The sequence below is a fragment of the Lonchura striata genome, chromosome 4 (genome assembly GCF_050655825.1).
Source record: "Lonchura striata isolate lonStrDom1 chromosome 4, ASM5065582v1, whole genome shotgun sequence".
NCBI classification, from domain to species: domain Eukaryota; kingdom Metazoa; phylum Chordata; class Aves; order Passeriformes; family Estrildidae; genus Lonchura; species Lonchura striata.
In genome coordinates, this window is record NC_140706.1 from 44,949,084 (window position 1) to 44,973,796 (window position 24,713).

Here is a 24,713-nt window from a genome sequence, read left to right on the forward strand (position 1 = left end):
TCTAAGGCTCACTAAGATCATGTAAATTCAAACAAGAAAGTAATCAGCTACTTGAGAAAGAGATTATAAGAGAGCTAAGACACAGTTTTAAAAAGCTGAGAAGGGGCTGTTCTTAAAAATCCTGAGAAATACTATTTTTTTTTCCATTTTATCCCTATTTTTTATTTCTATGTACTTACCACTAAATAACACAAGGAAGAAAACAATTTTTTCTTTTAGCAGCAAATCAAGCAAAACACCAAATAAGAGCTTACTTTCAAAACAATCCTGTATGACCTTCAATACGTTTTGACCTGGCTGTAGATCAATCTTATTTCTAGAAAGAAGAGGGAAAAATATTTTCAATCAAAAATGCTAAATGCTTTTATCCCAAATACTAAAGTAGCAAAGCTTTACTTCTAAATATTTTAGGTTATTACTTCTTCTAGTTCAAATTTTAATATATTTTTACCTACAATTTCTATGTATACATATCTGCAAAGAAATTTGTCAAAGTAGGAATTCCAGGAAAAAAAGCCTCACTGCCACAGATTTATAATAAGAACGAAGAATTCTCTCTACATTAAAGAAAACACGCAACTACTGCAACAGCCCTGAGGTAAATGAGCTTTAGGCTGACTAGAGCCTCACTTAAGTAATTTTTAATTTTTTTTTTTAATCATATCTGGAGCTATGTTGCCTGCACAGTGGTGCAGTTGCAGCAGACCTAGAACCAAGCCTGAGGTATCGTATCCATAAGCAAGTGAGCAGCTCAGCTGGTTGGATTATTATTTCAGACCAACAAAATGAAAAGGGCAGAAGTGAGTGATTCACCAGCCAGTGTTGATCAAAACCAAAATAACACACCTATAATGATCATGATATACCTTTAAAAACAGCAAAATGTATACATTTGGTAAGCTCATGAGATGCATGTCCAGAAATTGATTTCAGCAACAAAGTCTTCAGAGACACATGTAAAGAACATCACAGTACTGCAAATCCTCAAACTCATCCCTAACATTTAGCAGCAAGGTCCAAATATGCTGGAACTCTGCCTGGGCTTAATTTCTCTACTCCTTGAAAGGCTACACGTTTGCACAGATAACTGCTTCCCTACTCAGGCAGCCCAGTCAGGGGTCCTACACAGGTGTACAGCTACACCACAATCTGCTGCCTCAGTGAAGAAAAACCTTGGAGCCTTGTGCCCCCACAGAGCTTGCTCCTCTTACCATTAAGAAATACAAGAAATTTGGGAAACATCATACGATCAATTTAACAAGGTACACCAAGTAGTTTTGACATTTAGCTCATAGATAAAGTCAAGGTAAGTTTTCCAGAATCTAAGAATAGGTTGTTTAAAATGCAAATTACCCTCCTCCATGGCAGAACCTTGCTCTGTAGTCTTTTTTTAAACGATTCTGTGAAGAAATAAGAATCCATTTTTAATAAGCATGATAGCACTTGAAAAATAAATAAGCAGATCTCAAGGATTCTAGAGACATTTTGAAGTAGTAGGAGAGTGGGAGTTATTGCAGCACTGTTTTTCTTAGAATGCCACAGTGCCTCTTCATACACTTGAAACCCAAATATAAAACCAGTAACTCAAACAGCAGACAGGACTCCCGCCATTTACCACAATTAAAGCAGTAATAATTCAAGCAGCAACACATTCTCTGTATAATCAAATAAAGCCACTAACCTGGGAACCAGCAATGGTTGTAGAGAATAAAATAGGAATAAAGGGCAAGAAAAATTCAACAGCAAAGCAGAGTGTAGTTCTTCACAAATGTGTCACAAAAATACCTTAAAAATTGTAAATGTTTAGCCGAAAAACAACTATAACCTCTTCCTGATTCGTGTAAATTTAGAGTATATACAACGTGGAGTAATGCAATTATCTAATAATTTGGCACGTTTTCCTGAAGTTTGCCATACTGACAGTACTTGGCACTTCACTGTAATTCCCCGTTAGATATTACTCCTGGTATCAAAAATAATCAAACTCTATATGGATTGATTTCACTGCAATTTTTCAACATCGGTTTAAAGTGGCAGAAGGAAACAGGTGACAGGGAAAACAACTGACCAAAAGACACCACTTCAGAAACTATACAGAAGCACACTCCGCAGTCAATCCAGCACTCGAGCATAAACGTAAACCCCCTTCCCTTCGCAGCAGAGCGAGCAAATGACCTTGCTCACTAAAGAAATTAAATATTCCTGTCAAGGGCCTAAAAGAGCCTTTAACAGTTCATTTATTACTGTGTTCGTGTCGCGCTACACATGAAGAATTTTAAAACTTAAGCGATTCTAGGGTGACGGCTCAAGTGTCCTGCTGTTGATGCGCTCGCCGTCCCGCGGCAGTCGTCTCTCCAGAGGCAGCCCGGGAGGAACGGGGTCTGGCACGGACACGGGTGCGCTGAGGGGAGCGGGGCTCCCGACAGAACAGCCAGCATGCCTGTGCCAACCGCCCGGATCCGGAGCGAGCGCGGGCCGCCAGCTCGAGCCTCGCTCTCCTCAGGGGGAAGACCCGCCCTGCCCCTCCCCTCAGGAGCGAGCCGAGCGCCGCGCCTCCGCGCTACTGCCGAGCTCGGCCGCCGCTCACAACAAACCAGACAGACAGACAGATACAGAGACACAAGCAGACAGACGCAGACACAGAGAGGCAGACTGACGGACAGACAGAGCGGCCGCTCCCGCCCTCTCTCACCAAAGCCTGCGCCATACCAGACCGGGGCCGGAGCGCGCTCCCCGCGCCGCCTTCGAACCTCGCGCACCCTTCCCGCCGGGCAGGCGCGCGCGCGCACGGCCGGCGGCATCCCGGCCACGCCTCCGCGGCCCCGTCCCATTGGTCGGCAGCCGCCGCGCGCCAAGCAGGGAAGGTGATTTAGGCGCGCGCGGTTGTCGCGCCTGCGCACAAGCAGATGCTGCGCCCGTAGCCCCGGCCCCCCCCAACCTCCTGGCCGCCTTTCTCCGAGGGGACGGGCGGGCGATGCTTCCCGTTCTTTTACTTCGCCGGTGGGAAACGCTCAAAATCCTCGGGTTTCCAAACGCTACAAAGCATTCCTTGTCACCACGGCGCGTTGCATTTTTTTCTTTTTACTTGTGGTATAGCTAACAAAAGCTTAAATCCATCTGATCCAGCAGTCTTGGTAACAGTATTGAGACCCTCACACAGAATCCTCACTACTCCTAATATTAAAGAAACATGATGACTAATCAGAGAAGAGTTGATCTGGCTGCTTAATACCGGGTGCGGGGTTTGCAATTTTTTCTTCCCCCCCCTCCCCCCTTCCCGCGCGTTCCCTTACCACACCTCCCGCCTTTCCCTTGCCACGCGGTCTTTTCCCCTCGCCACGCGGTCGGTCCCTGCCCCCCGCCGCTCCCCTCGCTGTCCCCGGGGTTTCCCTGCCCCTGTCCCCTGCCTGCCGTCCCATTGGCCGCGGCTCAGGTTCCCCGCCCCGGCACGGGGTGTAACCGGCGCCGGGCCGGTGCGCGCGGTCTCGGGAACACGTGTCTGCACCCCAGCCCCGTGCCGCCATTTCGTGTGCCCGCGCTGGAACTGAGCCTCGCAGAGCCTCCCGCCGGCGCCCGCCCGGAGCCGGTCTCGCGCAGCAGCAACCGGGCATGCACAAATTAATTAACTTTATCTATTAACAGTGATAGAAATTTAGAGAAAGCTGGTGTACATATGAGCAAATTTCAAGAAGGCATTTGAGCGAGAAGGAGCTGAATTACTGATATAAAACTTAATTCCTGCAAATCAACTGCTCTCTCAAAGAATAACATTCTGACAGAAAGCTTTTTGAAGTGCTCTGTGGAAAGACAGTTCTTCATTGTTGCAGGAAGACAGCAAGCTTCAGCTGCTCCACTGGAATTGTGCATCAAACAGTCCTAGACTAATACAAGTTTTCACTGCCACAAAAAAAAAAAAAAAAAAAAAAAAAAAAAAAAAAAAAAACCACCACTAAACTAACTAAATAAATAAATAAAGCAGTTCTCAGGTCCCAGGTAATACTACAAGCCTCTAGTGTGGTAACACTGACAACATTGAAGATTTGAAGATTGGCAACCCAACATTCGCTTGCCCAGGGCCTTTTTAGTGTGATCGTGCTGGGCACCTGCAGAGATTTTTGATGAAAAGCAGGAGCAGATTGAGAAACGGGCTCTATCAAACACAAATTCACACTGAATCAGTATACTCCACAATCTTCCATATAAATACCTTCACTCTCCATATCAGCAACTCAAAAAGGTTTAAAGCAAGAATAACAGGTTTAATGAGCCACTTGACATGCTGAGTTCTTCTACAGAAAGTCCTCTTGAAGTTACTAGTTCTGAGATTTTACCTAGATTAATTTACATCCAAAAATTTTGAAGGTGTGCTAATAAATATCTAGAGCCATTGTGCATTTTTACTTTTTCCATAATCAACTTTTTAACTAAGCAGAACCTATCCACAGAGCATCCATCCATCCATGACACACACAATAAGAGCAGCATAAAGATACAGCCATATCTGCAATTTCCGGCTGTGATCCCTGCCAGCCTTGACCTGGACTTTTTACAAGGCTCTCAAAGGTGTACATGTTGTGATTAGTAAAAGCCATTGCATTAATTATATCTGACAGTTTACTTTAAACCCTGAGGACAGTTATATGGCATTCTAGAACAGTACTAAGACTTTACTATTTTTAAATGCTGCTTATTTCAAAAGCATAAGCATGACATTAACACCACACTAACGTAAGAGAATATACTTACTCAAAGTTTCATTTGTTTCCCAGCCTCCAGCTGTGAGAGGTGACAGTTTTTCTTGTTGACCTAAACCTTTATGTGATCCTTAGCGCTAATTAGTGACATCATTACATTAAATGTGAAGACATCCCTAAAGCTTAATAAACTATGATTGAGGATAAACAGCTAAGCTGTTAATAGCTTTTGCAACAGCTGCAGGATATAATGTTAAATAACAATCTCTAAAGCTGAAACATATGAGAGGGTATTTCAGTTTGTAAGTTTTTCTTTTAATTTTGCCTTGCTCTACTGTGATGGGGAGAAAAAAAGAACTACAACCTCAAGTACTCAGTGCTTAAATGACTTAAATGATTATGTTTTTGTAACACACCTCTGCCTCACCACAGAAGCAAAACTAGTCCATAATGATTTCCAATTAAGCAGAAATTTTATAATTACACATCCCAATAACTAACCAGTGAGGGTAAAGACCTCACAGTTCAGTGCAGCTCAGACTTGTTCTGAGGACAGGTATACAGCACAACAATTTGCTATAGGGAAATAGTACCAAAAGGAACAGCTGAGGTAAGTTTGCTTTGACAAACATCCATTTGTCTTTTTTTCTGCCTTAAACGTCATCAAGTGCTACAGTGATTTTAATTTGGTGAGGGCAGAAAGGCTCAACCACATTTTCTCTTTGTTGAAGAACAAGTTTTATTGTTGAAAGTGCTAATTTGGCTCTCCAATAGGCTTTCACTTTCCCCATACTGCAGTATTCCACAAAGAACAGTCTTAGTGCAGATAATCAAAAATTCCAGCTCTCTGGACTTCAGGGTGTTTTGACAATTCACACCCCCTCCCTACATCTCCATGTTGAGACTGACACAAGATAGCTGTGCTGACCACAGCACCACTAAGCAGCCACACAAGAAAGCAGTTCCTCTGCTTTTGAGTGGGAGTTTAAGCCGTTCAGATGGATCTTATGTGTAGATGGCAAGAATGAAATTCTTGTTTGAGAATGGTGTAACATGTGAAATGAATTTGAGATGTTCTTAGAACACCAGGAGTATCATAAAATGGTGCTTTTCCTATTTTTTGCACTCTTCCCTAAGAAAATGCAAATTACCTAATTTGCACATGGGGACCATTTCTTAGGTTCACCATTCTTCTTGCTTTCCTCAGAACAAATCTTGCCTTTAAGGTAAGGACTGTACTGGACATTCCATCTCATGGAGTGACCAATCCTCCTTTGAGCAAACAGGCTTGAAGAATACAGGAGCAGAAGAAACAAATCCAGTTTGTCTTCAGTGCAAAGCCACTGATTTTCACCATTTAATTAAGGCTTCACCAAAAAGAAATATAGAGTACCATCTTTAATAGCTAAAAATTAGCACACTCCTTTCAGAACAAATGGTCCATGAGTGACTTTTGTGTCTCTACCATCAATTGTCTTCCTGAACAAAGTAGTATCTCACTGGTGGCCCAGGCAAGTCTTCCTCTCCATCAGTCTCTGGAGCAAATGATACTGTCAAATCCACATACTTCTTATCAGCTGATGGTTTCACAAGCTTTTGCATCCTATAAAGAAATTAAGAGCAGTTCATAAATGTACCAAGAGGATTGACAATGGGAATTCAGGGCCAGACCCAGAAGAATTTCACTGCCAGCAATATGTACTAGCCCAGCATACTACAGACCAAATTAAAACAGAGAATAAACCACTCTGAATTACACACAAAAGCTGTTCCTCCACCTGAGCTTCAGCAAACAGTATTCCATTTTCCTGACAGACACAGCCCATTAAAGTGCCATAGTAGTAAAAAATCCTGATATTCACAAGAAGGCAGCTTCATACCATGGCTTTGACTTCATTACATACCCCACTCATTCAAAAATATTTATACAGCTGTAAGAGAAAACATATAAGCAACATTTTTAGAGATACGCTGTAAATTCTCATTGTAGCAACTCTACAGCTTAGCAGCTCTTCTCTCCCCAGGAGTTTGAAGTAGCTTACTCATACATCTCTCCCTTATAGCTACTGGCAGGCCTTCAAAACAGTACTGAGCAGTGCATCCACTTGCTCCAGCAAAGCCTGTGAACACTACCACACACTTCACAGGAGCTGTAAGGAACAGATTTTGAGCTAAAGTAGTTCAACCCACAGGTGTAAGGCAGGACTAAACTGGGTGAGATCTGGCTGTTATTTTGCAAAGGCCTTCAGTCAAAACTAATGCCCTGCCTTCACATCCTGCCAAACTGCCAGGGTGAAACACCTCAATTTCCTCTCTGTAAGCAGCATAGCAAAGCCTTTGTAATTGTCATAATTCTTAAAAGGGCTAAAGTGATGTAGAATCTCAAGCAATTACTATAATTGAACAGACTTCCAGAAATCTTAAACTGCAAGCAATACATTATTCCTTCAGAGCTAAATTGCTAAATACCAGCATTAGTTTTAAGCCAGTTTCAAAAGGTCCTAGTAGTCTTGTTCTGCTTGAACCATGGTACATTCTTTCCCCCCAAAGAATTACTGCCAGACTTCTTTAGCTTTCTCATTCTGGTATTCAACAGTTAAAGAAGCATTTTGCAAGTCTCCTTTCCTCATCACAGAAGTTAATTCACCTTCTCTTTTTTATTTTCTTTTTTTTCTGTTTGTTTTACAAAAAGTAATAAATTATCTTTTTTTCTTTCAAATGTGTTTTTTCTTTCCAAAGTATTAATGGCTAGAAACCACTTTGAGAGAAAATACTGCTGTCAGACATATGTCCATTTGATACAAGCAATGAACATAATTTGTGTGTGCACTTGCATCCCTGAATCCACTTTCCAGTTATACTTACGTCAACTTTAATCTTTTGATATGGCCTGGCATCACAGGAACATAGAGCATTTTGACTCCTTGTACAACCATAGTTGGTTCAATTCCATATTTCTCCTGGAATTCACAAATTAAAACTTCTTAAAAGACTAGAACAGCTGCCCAAACCAGCAGATACTACTGCTGCAAATACTACAGCTAATTATTCAAATCCATAGGATCCAAACCAGTAAACCTGCTAATGCATAGATGCTGATAGAAAGTTTTAGGATACATTTGAGCCAACTGAATTAACAAGGAATTTGAAAACAAGCTTGGATGCCTTTACTTAGAGACATTCCTGTTAGTTATTACTAAAGCATTAGTTATTACTAAAATTATTATACATTAGTTATTATAATTTTTATTATTATTATACATTAGTTATTACTAAAATTATTCTGGTTTGAGCAGTAACTTGATGGAAATAAACAAGAAAACAAAATACAATTCAACAACCCAAAACAAGAAACTCCTTTCCTCTTGTCTTGTATTAACCCAGGACAGTAGATAACTTACTCTGACAGCATTTATGAAGTCCAACAGAGTAAAATCCTCTTTTCCATAAATTGTCCACCTGTCCCAGATGGTAAATGATATCCCATTTCTGTTTTAAAAAGTGAAAGGTTGTTACTTGAGAATGTGAACTTAGTCATTCCTTTTTGAAGTGTATTGGAGAACTGCCATGTCTTCCTGTTGATGTGCTGTTTAATCTTGAGCAAAAGCCTCTTCCCTCTCTGCTGCCATTTCTCCAGCCCTCTGACTTTGCTAAGCACAGGACACAGTAAGACCCCTAAGTAGACATGGTACCTGACAATGAAGCTACTGAGTTTTCAGACCTACTAAAAAAATAGCTCTTGTTGAACAAGATGCAAAAGGATGTCTAGGATGTTTCCAAAGAACAATGCCACACATCTACCTTCTCTAGATTTTTAAAATCTCACAATTAACAGCTTCCACTGAAAACCAAACTAAGCCTTTAAACCCACTATTTTTTAGAATTAGGATACATGAATATGGACTGCATTTTCCACTCAGGAAATTCTTGGGCAATGCATTATGGGACACCCTTTATTATTACATATATTATTATTTATCCTATTACAATGATCATTTACATTTCTAGCAGTACACAGTAAGTGGATAACAGAGTTTGATACCAAGCATGAAGCCATTTTTCATCTTCCAAGTTTAAACAACAAAAAATACCCTTGAATATCTAGAATGCTTAACTGGAGTATGGCCATGAGCTGTTGTTCCATCATAGCTCTGTTATGTGTGCACATAAGGCCTTAATGTGGATATCTGGATTTAGTAACTATTCAAACTTCACACTTGTTGGAATGGTTCAGCAAGTTTTAAGCATCAATTAGTAGGTTTCCAAACATTGTCCTTCCCTGTCTGTCATTGTCCTTCCTACCTGATTTCTGTTCTTCTTACTTCAGCAGTTTCTGTAAAGACCATTATGGGAATGGCTAGGTTCAGAAAACAGTTCTTGTATGCATCAGCTGGGTAGCCACCCACAACTTTGATGAGTTCCAGTGCAACCTGCAGTAAATTAGAATTTATTTTTTAGGTTTTAGTGCTATTATCAACTCTAATGTAGTTAAGAGACCAGCAACTACCAAGGAAGTTGTTAATAAGATCAGCTTTTGTTCAATCAGCAGAGTAAATAACATGGAAATGCAACCCACTATGCCACATAAATAAATTCTGTTGCAGCCAAGTGAAATACTTAAAACATTCAAAACTGTTCTTAATGTAGTATTCTTCCAAAACTGTTTGGTTCATGCAATCTCCACAAAACATGAGGTTCTGTTGAGATGCATGAACGTGAACTACTACAGAACAGATCCCTTCCACTCTTGGCAGCGGCATTCTGATGGAAGTTAGTACTAATGGCCAAAAACAAACCAAAATGCAGAATTCCAACCCATCTTTCTGTGCTGCAATAAAAAATAAAAGTACCAAAGGCTTACTGTGGTAAGGAAACTTCCCTTATTGACCATTCAGGAGCCACTCCATCAGCCACACTCACACCGCCAAAGACTTTCACTGCTGGGACTGAATCCCCTTCAGTGGGCAGCTTCTCAACCACTGCCTCACTGCTCATGCCACTCTCGCAACCATACAAGGTTTCTTTGCTGGCTGGACCCTGGGTTTTCCTTAGCAGAGTCTCAGACTTTCTGGTTTCTTTAAGTAATTTTATCATGGTGTAGCAACAGAGTAACCACTCAAGCTGGTTGGAGAAGGGGCTCTCAACAAAGGACTACCTGGGCTTTTGAACCCTTAGTCTCTGTGCTCGACAGTTCAGGGTCTTCCAGCTCAGTCGTTGGATCCTGCTGAGTCTCTGTGAGTGTTTGGTCACCAGGCTGGGCCACAGGTCCCCTGCCATTTGTTGTGCAGAGGGTAAGCATCAGTTCAAGACCTCTTGCCTGAGGCTCCCACACAGAGCTCAATCTTCAGCTGGCACTGCAACTCCACACTGAGCTACCTGCACTACATGCATTCCTCAACAACCACAACTAGAATCAAGCATGATCTTTGCTATTGGCACATAAGAAATAAATCCATTTCTTTAAATGAACCTCTGTCAAGGCAGCAGTAATCAATACCCAGACAACAGCAGTTGAAGGCAAGAAACAGTAAGAGAAAGAAATATGCATTTTAAAAATTAATCTCACCAGCCCTGATACTGCAGCAGTAGCTGTCGCAATGGCAGGAATAATCTTTCCAGCAATGCGCTTTGTTTTGAACCGATCTGCTGGTTCGATGTTGTACATCTTGGCTCGCAGGTTTGACGCTGCTGTTATAAAATCTATGTGCCCATTACTATCATCATCTTTCTCAAAGGAAACGGGCTTCATTTGCAAGTCAGCTGCTCATAAAAAAGAAAATATAAAAGAGCAAAAATTATTATTAGCAAATTGAAGGTGTCAAAAACACAATTTAAAGGAACTAGAACCTTAACAAATTAAACATTTCACATCCTGGACCTTGATGCCTCACTTGTTTTCCTATGCTAGGAAATCACCCTCTCAATAGCACTTGCTAAAAGTGAATAATGAAATAAGCATCAACAGAGCTCTGTAATTTTACTTTCCTTGCACCACCAAGAACAGATTTTGAACATTCCTATTGATGTTTTTCATACACTCCACCTCACTACAGCTTCATCCTGAGAGATTTCCCTTTTAAAGCTTAGTTTATCTGCAAAAAAATCAAAATATGGATTCAGTAGCATTGGAATCAGTTTTGGGTTGATACTCCATGGGATGAGTTAGTGATAAGCTAATCTTTCTCCTGTATTCATGGCCTAAAAAAGCTTGCATGTAGTCGTTGCCTAGTTGACCTCTTTGTGTGGCCAGACACAAAATGGGATGCAAGCATCACTTTAAATCCAGAAGATGCTGAGGAAAACTCTTAACAATTTTTACAATTTAGGATCATTTCAGATTGAGAACTCTAAGTAGTGACTGCAGCCTTCTCATGCCTGAATCACTTGCAGTCCATCTGGGATCCAGCCAACACCCTTCCCCTCCTTAAAGAGTTCCATTCCCCGCTGCTGCCTGCTTGCTTGCTGTCATCAGTGCTGTAATTACAAGCAAGTGTAACAGAAAGCCCTAAAACTTCCACAAATCTCAGAAACACAGAATCATAAGGTAATGTCAAGCAACAGGACAGGTATCTGCATGGCATTGCAGAAAGCTTTAGGTATCAGCTCTACTTCATGCAGAATTCCAGAACTGCTTCATCCAAAGACCTGAATGTCACTAGTGGCAAATGTAAATGCAGGATATTACTAAACTATGATGCTGGTTTGCACTACTCACTTTCCAGAGCTTCATTGGATAGTATAGACTTCTCCAGCTGGAAAATAGCATTTCTTTCATCCTCACTGCTGACAGGAATATGATCTGGTTTTCTTGCAGTTTCATCAGTCTGTACAACCTGCAAGTGTGTGCAGTGCTTGAGTATTAAGATACACGAACTTCATACAATGCAGGTGTCAAGTAGATTGAATTTCCTGTCTTCCTTGCAGACTTTCCTCCCCAGCTCAAGACAGACATGGATTTACTGGATCAAGTCCAGCCAAGAGCTTCTAAGTACATTAAAGGACAGGAGCATCTCATACGAGAGGAGAAGCTGAAAGAGCTGTGATGGTTCAGAGTGGAGAAGACAAGGGTCAATGGGATCTTATCAATGTGTACAAGTATTTCATGGGGAGAAGTACAGAGAGCAGAGTGTGCCCAGTGACAGCACAAGGGCACAAACTGAAGCACATAAAATTCCCTAAGAAACATACAAACATACTTGAAAGAAAAAGAAACAAACAAAGCATCCCATAACAATTGTGAGGATGGTTGAACACTGGCAAAGAGAGAGGCTCTGGAGTCTCTATTCTCAGAGATATTCATAACTCCGTGGGTCACAGTCCTTGATGACTTGCTCTAGCAGCCCCTGTTTAAGCAAGAGGATTGAACTAGGTGTTCTTCAGGTGCTCCCTCTAACCTTAACATACTTATTTCCCCAAAACACATTCTAATTTGTGTTTATTTCTCATTAGCATCAGTACACTAGTTGAAGATGTGGGACACTGCTTGTGGAATATCATATTTTTTTCTTTAAATGAAATATCACACTTACTTTGTTTGAAGGTCTAAACTCTGGTACCTTCACAGATGAAATAATCCCCAAAATGGTTTCCTCTGACAAGTCCTGTTATGGTTTTGAAGAAAAACAATTTAAATTCACATAAACTCAAAAAGGCCTCCACAAAAAGACTGTAAATACAATAGGATTGCAATGAGTACTAGACCCAAGAAGTCTCACAGATATTCAGTGATGTTTCAGCAAAACATCATCATTAAAACACCAAGTGACAATTCATTTGCCACAGCAAACCAAGCAGTGTGAAGTACTTAGCACTTGAAAACTGAACAGAAGTGCAAACCTGACTTACAGGACAGTCCAAATAAAAAAAAAAGAAAAAAAAAAAAAAGGGATAAGCAATGCAGAGGCTGTAAGCAGTAAAAAATAAAATCTCCACAGCATGCCTAAGACAATTTTTCAAAAAGCCTTAAAGAGATTTTCTTTCAATTCAGTAGTTATATTGCATCAAAATAATAATTCCCAAGTTCAGTACTTACTGAAAATATCCAATACACAACTCAGTTTTTCTCCAGGTTCAGGATTTAAATAAAGAAAATAAGTGTAAACAGCTGCCAAACATACAGTGCCAAAGAATAGTCTACTGTAAGAATCACTTCAATCATCTCTTGAAAAGAACTGGCAGCTGGACATAGGCCAAAACTGAACACCAAATTCAGTTGGTTAAGGGAACACTGTTACCACCTGGATTACCTTTTCTGTGAAAGGAACAGAGTACACTGTTGCAAAGAGCTTCGCTGTGCTCACGATGAAACCATAGTGCCTGAAGAAAAAAAATAATTATTTTTGGTTGGTTGTTTTTTCTACTTCAGTTGCCCAAAGGTTTGCAATCATGTTCAAGATCTTAAGCAAACATACTGAGAAACAGAATTTCCATCCCTCACTGTATACAGTACAAAATAGCACATTTTGACTCGGAAGTTGTCCCCAAAACTAAGCAAATTTTGATGAGTGGAGAGTTATTTATTGAAAACCATGACACCTGAACTTTTGCAGTCAAGCAAACAATTACAAATGCTCATATGACATCAATATAATATAAAGCTTTATCAGAATTACTTTGATATTTAGCATGATGTCAGTTTTCACTCAAACTAAAAACGGTGATCCAGTTTCTTAAAACAATTGTAGATAGACATCAGATAAAAGCTTTTTAATCCATCAACCACATCCATTTTTAAAATTATCTGTAATACCCAAGCCATCTAGATCAGACCCAAATTGTAATGAACAAGAAAAGCAGTCCCTTCACTAGGTCATTTGGCACAGCCTGTATTTTATAATGTGGACAGTGGGGACAGAGAGGTGTGACAACAGCAACTCGGTAATTCTGCAGCCATCTAAGACATGAAATGAGTTGTTCTAAGTCACTTCACATTAGAAGTTGTCAGAACAGCATCCTCCAATCCCGTATCAGTGAAAGTTAAATTATCTGCAGTGAAAGTATTTGGCAGCTCACCAAATCTGCCACAGGATAAGATTGTGCACTAACAGCTATTAATTCCATTCCGACTTCCAGGGCTATAAAGCCACTGCCTTGCACTTCCTGCTGTAAGGTGGGTTTTATAGGATGCTATACAATGCATCTGGGACAGTATCATACTTACAAAGGATCATTAAATTCAAACTTCACTGGGAAAGGAGGCCTCTTTGGTGATTGCCAAAACAAACCTGGTAGGAAAACAGACTTCAGATGAAATCCTAAGGAACCAGGAGCAGCAACAACATGACATATGCCATGAATTTTCAACAGGCATAAAGAGACATTTGTACTTACTTCCATCTTTTAATCGTGTATCAAGGGGAAATGAATGAAGAAGCTGAAGAGCCTAGAGGAAAAGCCAGAGAGGCTCTAGTAATTTGTCACAGAGATTGACATCACTACACTAAATCAAGCCTGACTAGCTGAAGCAATTTAAAGAGTTCAGAAAATCATCAAACACCTTTGTCAAGACAGACAGCTTAAAGACAAGTACTACTAGACAGAGTGCTTGCCCATTTCATTCACAGAACAGAGATGATAATGTCACCTCATCTATACAGAGCTCAAGCAAGGCATTTAATCCAAGAAGGAAAGCATTCTCCCCCATCTTATTGTCACTTTAGGATTCTTGCATATAGATTCAACTTGGAATGCAGTATTTTCTCAATGCTACCACCAGGGATTCTGTATGCACAGGAATGTTATATTAATTCACAACATGCCAGTCCTATCTCTCCTACAAAATTTTCCTACACACATACTTTAAGAAAAAATATGGACCAGACTGTCAGAATGACTGGCTCTTATTTCAGAAAAATCTTTGACAAATCAGGGTTACGAAGGTGAGTTCAATAACAGGAGTTTAGTGTGGGAAACAAAAACCCACTGCCTAATAAGACATCTAATAATCCTCATACATTGGAAAAAAAAAATGGAAAAATGCCAAGAAAACTGCATGGAGACTACTGAACAGAGTTAAGTGAGTTAATAAACCAGACCTAGAAGTGCTACAGTAGAAAGGGATGCAGCATTTTTAGGTTTCAAATAGAGTTTGTTATTTATGAAGAGATGGAAGTCAGTGTAAAGACTTGGACACCTCATTATTAGAGCCACCAGGTTTTCTAAAATCCTCATCAGTCTACTGCTACCTCATTTATAGGTCTTACCTACCTTATGGCTAAAATACTTTTCAAATTTTACTCGTGCTAGTTCTACACATTGAGTCCAACTTCGGGGTCTTCTACTGAGAGTTTTAATAACATGAAAACAGCCTTCCAAGCTCTCTCCTGATTTTATTCTCTAGATAAAGAAACATGACAATGTTAAAAGACAAGATTCCTTCTAAAGCAGTAAAACAGTAAACACGCTTTTAGTAATCCATAGGCAAGAGGAAACAGGTTCACTTAATGAAATATTATCCTTTATGTGCTCCTCTCCACTGGAGTTTTTTCCCCATTAACTTCCACCAGCCCTTTGGACCACAAGCCATTACAGACTCACAAGAAAAAGACAGTAAACAATTTCAATCTAATTTTTTACTACTTGAACTCACTTCAAACTCAGTCTTACTTTCATTTTTCCCAGCTAGTTACACATCAGTGTGACACACACTAATCACACACTAGCAATGTCTCAGTCTTTCTCGTACTTGTACATCATGTATGGTGCCCATGAGGTGGAGAAACTTTTAATTATGTGGCACACCAGAAACACTGTTCATATGATCAACTAATGTCTTGGCCAAGTAAGTCTTCAGGTTTTCCGAAAAAAGTCAGAAACTAATCCTAATTTCACTGGCCTTAAATAGAAACAAAATCCATAAAGCAGTAGTTTAAACCCTTTATTTTACCCTGGCAACATTCCCTTACCTGTAAAACTTCTTCTGCCGATGGATAGGTTTGCCAGAACTTGTTAAACAATGAAGGCTTGTGAGAAAATGAACTTTCAAACTGTAAAATAAAAAGAACAAATATGCCATTATGCATCAGATGCCCGCCTTTCCACACACACATGGAGTTGTGCTGAATGCCAGAAAGGCAAATCCATTACCTTATCTCTTGCCCACTGTATCGTATGCTCAATAGCAGCTGGAAAAGACTTCAAAGTGCAAAAAGGTATTTCTTCCTCTGGAGGATCCCGCTGTAATTAAAGAGGGTTGCATGTCAATGCAGGCTTATCCAGGTTAATTGCTAATAATAGCACCAAGAACTCGTACACTACATAAGTTAAAACCTCTGCTGTTATAAAATACAAAGTGGCTTTTTCTGCTTAGAAATGTGTTTTATGAACACTAGCTAGTATTGTCAATTCTTCTTTATGAAGAATAGTCTAAACTCAACACTAGAATGCAAAACTGAACTTTGAAACATAAACAACAGGTGAAATTGCCAGCCAGGTTTTCCAAGATGTGCAGCTGGCATTCAGGTACACTTTCAACATGAAACATGTCCTGTCACTCTAGGCCAGAAAGACTTTTTTATAGACCCTAACAAGACAACTAGGATGCTCAAAATCCTGTCTCTGTGTCCACATGGCACTATTTCATGGTATTCTCAACCAGTGAATTTCTCCACAAGAACTTAAAACAGACGGATACTGCAGGTAGTGTCTATCAGCAATAGAGCCTGAAGGTTCATTTTCCCCTTTCCTGTTCAAACAGAACTGTTATGTATGCTTGTAAAGAACTGCTCAAATTTTATTTCCTGTGAGTTTTCTTCAGAAACAAAGGAAGCAATTATTTCCTAATGGTACTGTTCTTCAGCAGCTCAAATAGGCTACTTATTTTAGAATGACACATAAAAATGATCAAAGAATCAGCGGGCATCATGGGACAAGCTAGAGAAGGTGAGCAATGGTCTTGAAAGACTTACATGACTATTGTAGGACTCTGTCAGATGGGGCACAATAACTTCTGTGTGTCCTTTTGTTCCCATAGTTCCAGAGTCTATAAGAGGACGCAGGTTTGCCACACAACGACTGACATGGAAAGACACAGACTATCAGAGTACAGAACAATCTCTACATTCTTGCCTTGCAAACATTACTGGAGTGCAACCAGAGTTGTCACTAGGCACTTTCAGAAGAGTGGAAAGCTTACACCAAACTCAGGAAAAAAATAGATAAAATAAGAACTATTCAGGTTAGATCAGGATACCATACAACTCAGCATGTGTGGATTATGAGCGTTAGAAATTATTTGTGTCAATATCTCTACTTTTAAATGTAAATGCATATTTTTATGCTTTAATAATTCAGCCTTAAAACTGACAGAGTAGTCTCACCCTCATCAGAAGTTAACAGTTGCTCTTGCTTCCCTTCAACACCCTACCTATCAATGTATCTCCTGGCTTCAACATTGTCCAAAGCAGTCACAATCACATCTTGCTTGGTGTAGAATTCATCAGTGTAAGTGTTCTCAGTGGCTGGACAAACTTTATTAATATCTGACTCAATCTTTATGTAAGGATTGATGTTCAGAGTTGCTTCTGCTGCAGTGTAGCTCTTAGGTTTCTGAAAGCATAAATACAGGTATCAGTAATATGCAGATAAAGAACATCAGAAACACAGAAATAGCAACTTCATTTACTGATCAGACAAAATTCACTGACAGAAATGTTAGTATGCAAAACATACAATAAACAACATTTTTAAATCATATACTTCCCTCACTGATAAATATCTTATTAATCTAGTTTTAATTTTTTTTGTTTGTTTTGTTTTATTTATTTAGTTTTATTCAGAGACCACATGGTGGAAGTGCTTCAATAGTTTATCAAGTAACTGAAACTGATGCCAGATGCTGCCACTCTTAAGAATTTCTTCAAAAGAAGGGAGCAGCTATGACTGTCTGAGGATAAACACATTACTAACTCTGACTGTGTCTATGCAGTACAGACATCAAGAACCTGTGAATAATCACGTTACTGCAAGGCATTCCACATAAAACCAATTTCAGAAGCTAAACTGAAATAGAGTTCTTGACCTACCCAACACTTCTAGCCACACCACAGTTATCTAGGGATCAGCACTCAAGCCTGTGGCTTCTAAAAGCTTGCAGGGCTCACTTTCCATCCATCCAAAGTGCAATCTGTTCCCAGATTTGCTATACATAAACAGGAGGCAGAAAATTCAACTGTTGGGTTTTGGGCAGGGGAAACCTTTTTCCGCATTGCTGTCATGATCTAAGCCACCTTTTTTATTTTGTGCTGTGTTTGCAAGTACAGGGATGTTCTCTCTGCTTCTAAGGAATTAACAGCTTCTGTGTTACCCATTTACTGAATGTACATGTTGAGCTTTTTCAAAACTATTTACCAGCTTAGTGAAAACTGAATTATGTCAGAAGACACCAACTTTGGTTAAGTTCCATCAGCAGCAGCACTACTGAGCTCTATGAAGGAGACTTCTGCCAGCAGGGTCTATTTTTTGTTGTTTTATTTTCCCCAAATTTCACTGGCATAGTAGAGCATTTCTGACACAGCAACCCATGGCATGCTCTTATGCAATTCAGTACTCATTCAACTGTCAAATTCGAGAGATTTCATTAATCAAAAACACCAGTACAAATTAAGACTAGACAAGCAATTTTACTTAAATTATACTAGTGATGAGTAGTACTTGGTGATACATCCATACTTAGGATGCCATTGGAGTTCTAGGCACTGTTTTAAAAAAACCCTAGATTTCATTACAGCCTCTAAGTCTTTTCCAGACAGAAGTACAGACACTCACAAGTTCAGCTCTCTGCAGGGACACAGGACAGGGCAACACAATAGTTCAGAAAATTTACTGACTACAAAAGCCTACCTGTATGTGATGAGGTCGAAAAAGAAACTGCCTGTTCAAGTTGGATTTCTCTATCAAATCTGGATCTGTAATTGTAACCTAAGTCAGAAGGGGCAAAAGCAACAGCTGAAGTTACAATTTAAGTGTAACACTGAGCAATGATCTTGATGAAACTTCTATAAACACTTGTCAAAACAAAACACTGCTATAGCATCCACTTTGACCAAAGCTCTGCTTATACCGACTGACTAAATTTTGGTTTAAAATCAAAATACAGCAAGATTGCTCCAAGTGTTTTCTGCTTCTAATTGCACATCCTTCTACACCAAGGCCACTGTATCCTCTGCACAGAGATCAACCTGAAATAAGACTTAGGCTTTTAACAATGTTAGTAGTCTAATTATTTCATTCTTCCCTGTCACACTACTTCCAATGAGAAGTAAGGTTAACAGGTGACTTACCAATCCTTTTTCTTGCCCAGTACCAACACCAAGAAGTGCAAAATTTTTCAGCATTTCACAGCCTATGGCTCCACAGCCAACCTAAAGAACATTACATTTTTAGAATCAGAAATGTAAATGGAAATCACAAAGACAAGTCCCACTGCAAATCCAGACCATTTATTCTGCAGTGGTACATCACAGAGCTGCCCTCATGTATTTTGAGGACAGTAGGCATTAGCAGTACCAACAAAGCACTTGCAAATAGTGTGTCAGTCATACTCACCAAGAAAACATTCAAATCATGGAGCTTCTGGCACAGAGAGTCTCCGATACAAGCCCTCAAGGCATCGTATCTATCTCCCCTATGCAGGCACAGAAGACAAAAACAGAAGACTTCAAGCTGCTGTTTATTATGGTAGTACCACTGATTCCAAACTACACTTTAACATGAACTAAGAAAGTCAGACAGAGTATATAATTCCTATTCATACTGAAATAGGACACACATTCTTAACCCCAAACCTGTCCCTCCAGCAAACAGCACCGAATTAACTTTAAAAGACATCTGTGCCTGCTTGAGACTCAGATGTGAACATAATACATAAGTCAGCAATTTGTAGTTATATTTACCGTGGGAGAAACTCCTCAGAGCCCACCTTCTCTAGAGGTGTTACAATGTCTAAAACATCTATATACAGCTGGAAAAAAAAAAAAAAGACAAAATCCAATAAAAACCTGTGAACAGGTTACTTTAGTTAAAAACTAACTACTTTGTATGAACAACAGAGCCTAGAAATTTAGAAGCACTAGGTTTTTACTGTCACTGGAAAACTACACAGCATCTGGTACCCTAGAGTTCACTTCATAATTTTAATGGACAGGAAAAAGCACTTGGACACAAAGGGGAAAAAGCATTCACTCAAACAGGTGAGCTGCAAGTTTTTGACTTCTGACAGGCATGTTGCCCCTGCATAGGTAACTGAAGATTGACATTTTTTAATCCAACTGTACTCTGACATTTATTCTGAGAGTCTGAAAGCCCTGCTCTTATGTACAGTAGCTTAAACTGATATCTGCATTATATCACACCTTTGCATTCATGCAGTGACAAGACAATGCTATTTTTGCTAGTGTGGAAAAACAATGTGCTACCTGAACCCCAAATACAAAAAATTTTACTAAAACTGGCTGTAATTTTACTGTATACAAAAAAAACAGTAATTTCTAAATATAGTCTCAAGGTTTTTTTGGTTTTTTTTGTTTGTTTGTTTGGGTTTGTTTTTTTTTTTTTTTAGTTCCATGTTGTTGTTCAGAAGTTGTTCAGGTTACTCTGATCATACAGCATTCACACACAACTATCCATTCAGAGAATGTCAAAATAACCATCCATAAACCAAGACAGCCTTACCCACTGCTGCAAGGGAGAAAATTTTCCTGTTACTGCTTTCAGGACTTCCTGGCTAGCAACACCACCCACTGCTGCGGCCAAAGGAGGTAGAAATCCCTGAGCAGTTCTAGACAACCATTTCACCACATCTCCATTCACCTGAGGCTGAAAAGTAAGACACAGGAACAGGTTTCCTCCCTCAGTAAACAAGACAATGTTTGACAGTTTCACAGACCATTCTTCTTCAGTAAAAGACATTATTTCACTCAGTAAAAGATTATTTCACTCTGACTAGCAAAAAAGTTTTCAGACAAGACAGATCTACTGTATACCCTGTATTTGTCACATCCACTAAAATGGATTCACATCATCACAGGATCAACCTTCATGTCAGGTCAACATTCAGTTGAACACATGCTGAAATCCCATTCTGTTTCCTCACATGGCATGAGCCAGCTGATCTACCTAAAGATGGACTCAAAGGCCAGAACAAGGACCAACAAATAAAGCATGACTTTTAGACAAGTAAATAAGCACATTGAAAAGTGAGTCATAATGACAATGATTCCTTACTCACTTTGTTTTCCAGTGTTTCACTTATAGACATGGCTATTTTCAGCATTTCCTCAGCATCTTGAAGGCATCTAGACACCAGGGTAGAAACAATAATGATGACTTAAACATTCCAGAGTTCTTCTAGAAAAACAATCAATGAAAGAAAAAAACAATGGCTACAGTAGGAAGTTTGGAATCTCACATTATCCTTAACAGTGAGCATTCAAGATGTACTTCTAAATGGTAGGGTTAGCTCAAGAACAGGCATATCAGTGGAAAAGTCCATGTGCAAGACATATACTTTTTAAGTAATTTTGTCTCATTTAACTCAAAATTACATACATCAAGAACTACAGCCAAATGAAAAGCTCTGAAAATTAAACCCAGATCATTCATATTTTTTAAATCCATGAACTAAAGATAATTCAGGATCACTGAAAGAACTTTTCCATCTCAGTGCCACAATGTGAAAAAAAATAGAACAGAGAAGGCCTTCCTCCACAAGTATCTCATCTCTACTTGAGACCAGAAAGTGTCATTGCTATACTAGGAAAGCCTTGTTATGCACCCAGACACTCATCAGATAACATTTTAAACCTTTCCATTTTTCTACATGGTATATCAGGTACCAGACAGGGAAGATACCATGCTGCACAGCCACCCAAGAACTACACAAAAAGAAGAGATGTGTCTGATTTAAGGCTTGGCAAACACAGAACTGCTGCTTTACCCAATGTTTGGTCCACGACCAAAGTTCTCCTGGAAGTGGTTCAAGGCAAGCATGGCAACATGGATCTGCAAAGGTGCCTGTTAAGACAAAAACAGCTGTTGATCAGTTACAAACTAGAAAGAAATGAAGTAAACAGAAACAACTATCTGAACTCTTCTGTTACCATTTCTTGTCTTTTAAGTACAACACTCAAAAAAAGTTTTAAAATAATATTACAAAGTGAATTTGAAATACATTTTATTAATGTTTTTTAGAAAGTGTTGTTCAGTAATGCAACGCCATTTACACTTATTCAGCACTCTCTTCAACTAAGTCCAACTGAAGAGTACCCAACAGAATTTAGAACTGGAAAGTGTGGCAATCTTCTTTTAACTAGATATTATAATGCATTGCATTTTGCCAAACATCAATAACAAAGCCCAGCATTAAGGGCAAAAAGTAGAAATTATATTATGCTAAACATGAAGTTACAGATTACAATCCATGTATTTTTACTATTAGAGCACTTGTGCCCAAATCCCCACTTGCTAATTACCTCAGGCTTGCTAAAATCTGCAACAAGGCATAATGGATTTGTTATCTGCTTCTCCAGACGTTCCTGGAAAAACAGAATTCATGACAAACACACTACTTAAGAACACAACGGCCACTGCTACCTGACAAAATACTCTTCCTATAGAGATTAAGAAATAAATATCCTTTCTGACTAGCACTGCCATTGCTCTTTTCATTATTCATACCACACTAGATGCTAAAAATAATTATCTACTGCAAGTTCTGAATGGTCAGAGAAATGTTTCACATCCTAGTGACAAGAATCATCTTTAAATGGGTGTGATGTTTGGGGCTGTCCTGTGCAGAGCCAGGAGCTGGAATCCATGATCCTTGTGAGTCCCTTCCAAACAAAGGACATTCTATAATTCTAGGAAACATGTACATGCTGAACTCTGCTTCCAGTGCTCAGAGCATTATCGCCTGAGAACCCAGCTCTGGCAAGCACACACTTACAAAGTAACACATCTTGGATGTCTTCACTTGCACAGCTATGCCTCCGTGCAGGTAAGGCTCCATCTCTGATGTATCACCAATGCTGAAGGAGTAAGGTGACACCACTGAAAAGAGACGAGAATAAACAGATAATTCAAAGTGTCGTTGGATGCTACAGTTCTGTATACAATGAAGCAAGGATTTGCCACTCCTTTTTTTTAGTGCTGCAATTTTGCAGCGGGCAACCTTGTTTTGGAAGCATAAGCACAGCTGATCCTTCTAACAGGATTAACCCAGAAACTGGCAGAGGGACAAAGTATTAGTTTCACATGATCTGTTATGAAATGAGCTTTTTTAAGTGGCAACAGATTTAACAAGAATTTTGATGACCACAGCTCTTTAACAAAAATGAAATAATGTTTATTTTTCATTAGAATGTGCACAGCAGTGTCCAGTATTAACTGCTCTGAGTAGGATTTTAGCCCTGTGATGAGAACTACAGGTAATCAAAAAAGGCAGCTGGAGCATTTTGTTACATCTTCCCCCTCATACATGAGAAGCATCATTCAGGCAAGGCAAAAAGACAGAAAAGTTGTTTATTCATAGAAAACTAAAAACAAAAGCTAAGCCATGAATAGGAGGAATGAACTGACTGCAGCATCAGTTCTAGCAAAATGTAAGGGCCCAGAGGAAACAGATTCAAGTACATGCTTCAAGAGTACTATTTTTTGTCTCAGACCACAGAACAGTTAAAAACAAACAACCAACCCCCACCCACTTGATTTCTCTTCTGCTCCAAACAAACAGACATTCAGATCCAGGAACTAGAAAATTCCCCAGGCACCAAGTAGAATGCCCTGAGAAATGCATAAAGTAGAACAAAGCAGGGTAGATGTAAATCATGAAAAGAATTTAATTCTTAAAATGTTTTCAATGGATCCCTGTACACTCAAACTGTCACCCCAAAAAGCTACAAGGCAAACAGTGACACACCAAGTGGCATCCAAAACTATGACAGAAGCACAGGCATTATGGGACCCTCCAAATACCAAACCAGTTTCATCAGCAGACGAATGACAGCTCAGAGGCTGCCAACTAGATTCCACAGTTTGAGCTCAGCAATTCCATTGGCTCCTTAAGCAGCAAGATGAGTTCAGGTAGAGTTTACTAAATGCTATCAAAACAACACCAGGAAGACCTTTACACCAAAAAGCAATTTTTGTGTGCAAGCTTACTGGAAATCTGCACAACCCAGCATTCCTCTGACAATGGTAACTAACACTGCAGTGGCTAAATCAGGCCAGAAAATAAATACCTTGCAAATGAGTCAGCAGCAGTTTACCTGTTATTTGGTGTGTGGATCCATTCAAGCACGACATCCCATTAACTTCTCGAAAGGTTAAGAACTGTCCTGTTTCAAGCCTGTGTGGATGACTTTCAAGGCAAGTGACAATACCAGGATTTGACTGAAATAAAAAATGGCAGTCAGGAAGAAGGAGTCTCACATGCAAAGGGGGTCACATTGTATTGCAGGCACATAGCTTTTTGTCTGCTGAAACTCCAGTCTCTAATATTTTTAACACCTCATTTCTGTCACAGCAAGAGAGTTACCTATGACCACTTTTTCAGTCCTACGTCACAAACTTTCTCATTTTCACTGTTTTGAGTTATCAGTATGTTAGCAAACTGCATTTGTTAGTTCTCAGCAGTTAAATCCATTGTTATGTTCGAAAATAGTAGCAGATTTATCCCCTTTTTCCAAACTAAAAATAGTCACCATGTTCAAAGACATTTTCAGAGGCATTGAAAAAAGTAAAGTCTTGTAAATGGTCCTTATTACTCCATGCTTCCTTTCTGTCTGATATCCTTAGAAAGGACATCCAAACTCATTCTTGAAAGTCTTGGAAGCTTAAAAAGCTGGACAGCGTATGGGAGAGACACATCTTCAGCAGGTCACAGACAAGCTTACATTTGCAGGAATCTCAGGCAATACCTCATCCTGTTATGGGATGTGATGCCAACCTGCTATGCACACAGAGACCTCATTGCAGTCTGAACACATCTCCTCAAGACCTTGTGCTGCACCTGAGGCTGCAACC

At 39.6% G+C, this 24,713-nt stretch overlaps 2 protein-coding genes across 20 annotated transcripts in view; both read right to left on the reverse strand.

The window, feature by feature from the left end:
* Positions 1-2,769, reverse strand: part of CENPC (centromere protein C) — a 28,966-nt gene extending 26,197 nt beyond the window's left edge. For all 19 annotated transcript variants that reach the window (XM_085578924.1, XM_085578923.1, XM_085578922.1 and 16 more), the window contains exons 1-3: positions 2,693-2,769; positions 1,354-1,400; positions 255-316 (exon numbers count right to left, since the gene is read on the reverse strand). In XM_085578924.1, coding sequence (XP_085435050.1) covers positions 255-316; positions 1,354-1,400; positions 2,693-2,707 — 124 coding nt within the window. In that variant the 5' untranslated portion in view covers positions 2,708-2,769. The remainder of the gene's footprint in view (positions 1-254; positions 317-1,353; positions 1,401-2,692) is intronic.
* An 839-nt stretch (positions 2,770-3,608) lies between these two features.
* Positions 3,609-24,713, reverse strand: part of UBA6 (ubiquitin like modifier activating enzyme 6) — a 29,631-nt gene continuing 8,526 nt past the window's right edge. The window contains exons 9-33 of the mRNA XM_021532612.3: positions 23,957-24,080; positions 22,636-22,739; positions 22,163-22,225; positions 21,628-21,704; positions 20,920-20,986; positions 20,364-20,507; positions 19,586-19,653; positions 19,239-19,317; positions 18,974-19,054; positions 18,534-18,611; positions 17,059-17,240; positions 16,601-16,706; positions 15,780-15,869; positions 15,599-15,679; positions 14,901-15,029; positions 14,025-14,076; positions 13,855-13,918; positions 12,941-13,010; positions 12,224-12,295; positions 11,410-11,527; positions 10,261-10,454; positions 8,997-9,124; positions 8,096-8,183; positions 7,560-7,654; positions 3,609-6,297 (exon numbers count right to left, since the gene is read on the reverse strand). Of these exons, the coding sequence (XP_021388287.3) occupies positions 6,162-6,297; positions 7,560-7,654; positions 8,096-8,183; positions 8,997-9,124; positions 10,261-10,454; positions 11,410-11,527; positions 12,224-12,295; positions 12,941-13,010; positions 13,855-13,918; positions 14,025-14,076; positions 14,901-15,029; positions 15,599-15,679; positions 15,780-15,869; positions 16,601-16,706; positions 17,059-17,240; positions 18,534-18,611; positions 18,974-19,054; positions 19,239-19,317; positions 19,586-19,653; positions 20,364-20,507; positions 20,920-20,986; positions 21,628-21,704; positions 22,163-22,225; positions 22,636-22,739; positions 23,957-24,080 (2,490 nt within the window). The 3' untranslated portion in view covers positions 3,609-6,161. The remainder of the gene's footprint in view (positions 6,298-7,559; positions 7,655-8,095; positions 8,184-8,996; positions 9,125-10,260; positions 10,455-11,409; positions 11,528-12,223; positions 12,296-12,940; positions 13,011-13,854; positions 13,919-14,024; positions 14,077-14,900; positions 15,030-15,598; positions 15,680-15,779; positions 15,870-16,600; positions 16,707-17,058; positions 17,241-18,533; positions 18,612-18,973; positions 19,055-19,238; positions 19,318-19,585; positions 19,654-20,363; positions 20,508-20,919; positions 20,987-21,627; positions 21,705-22,162; positions 22,226-22,635; positions 22,740-23,956; positions 24,081-24,713) is intronic.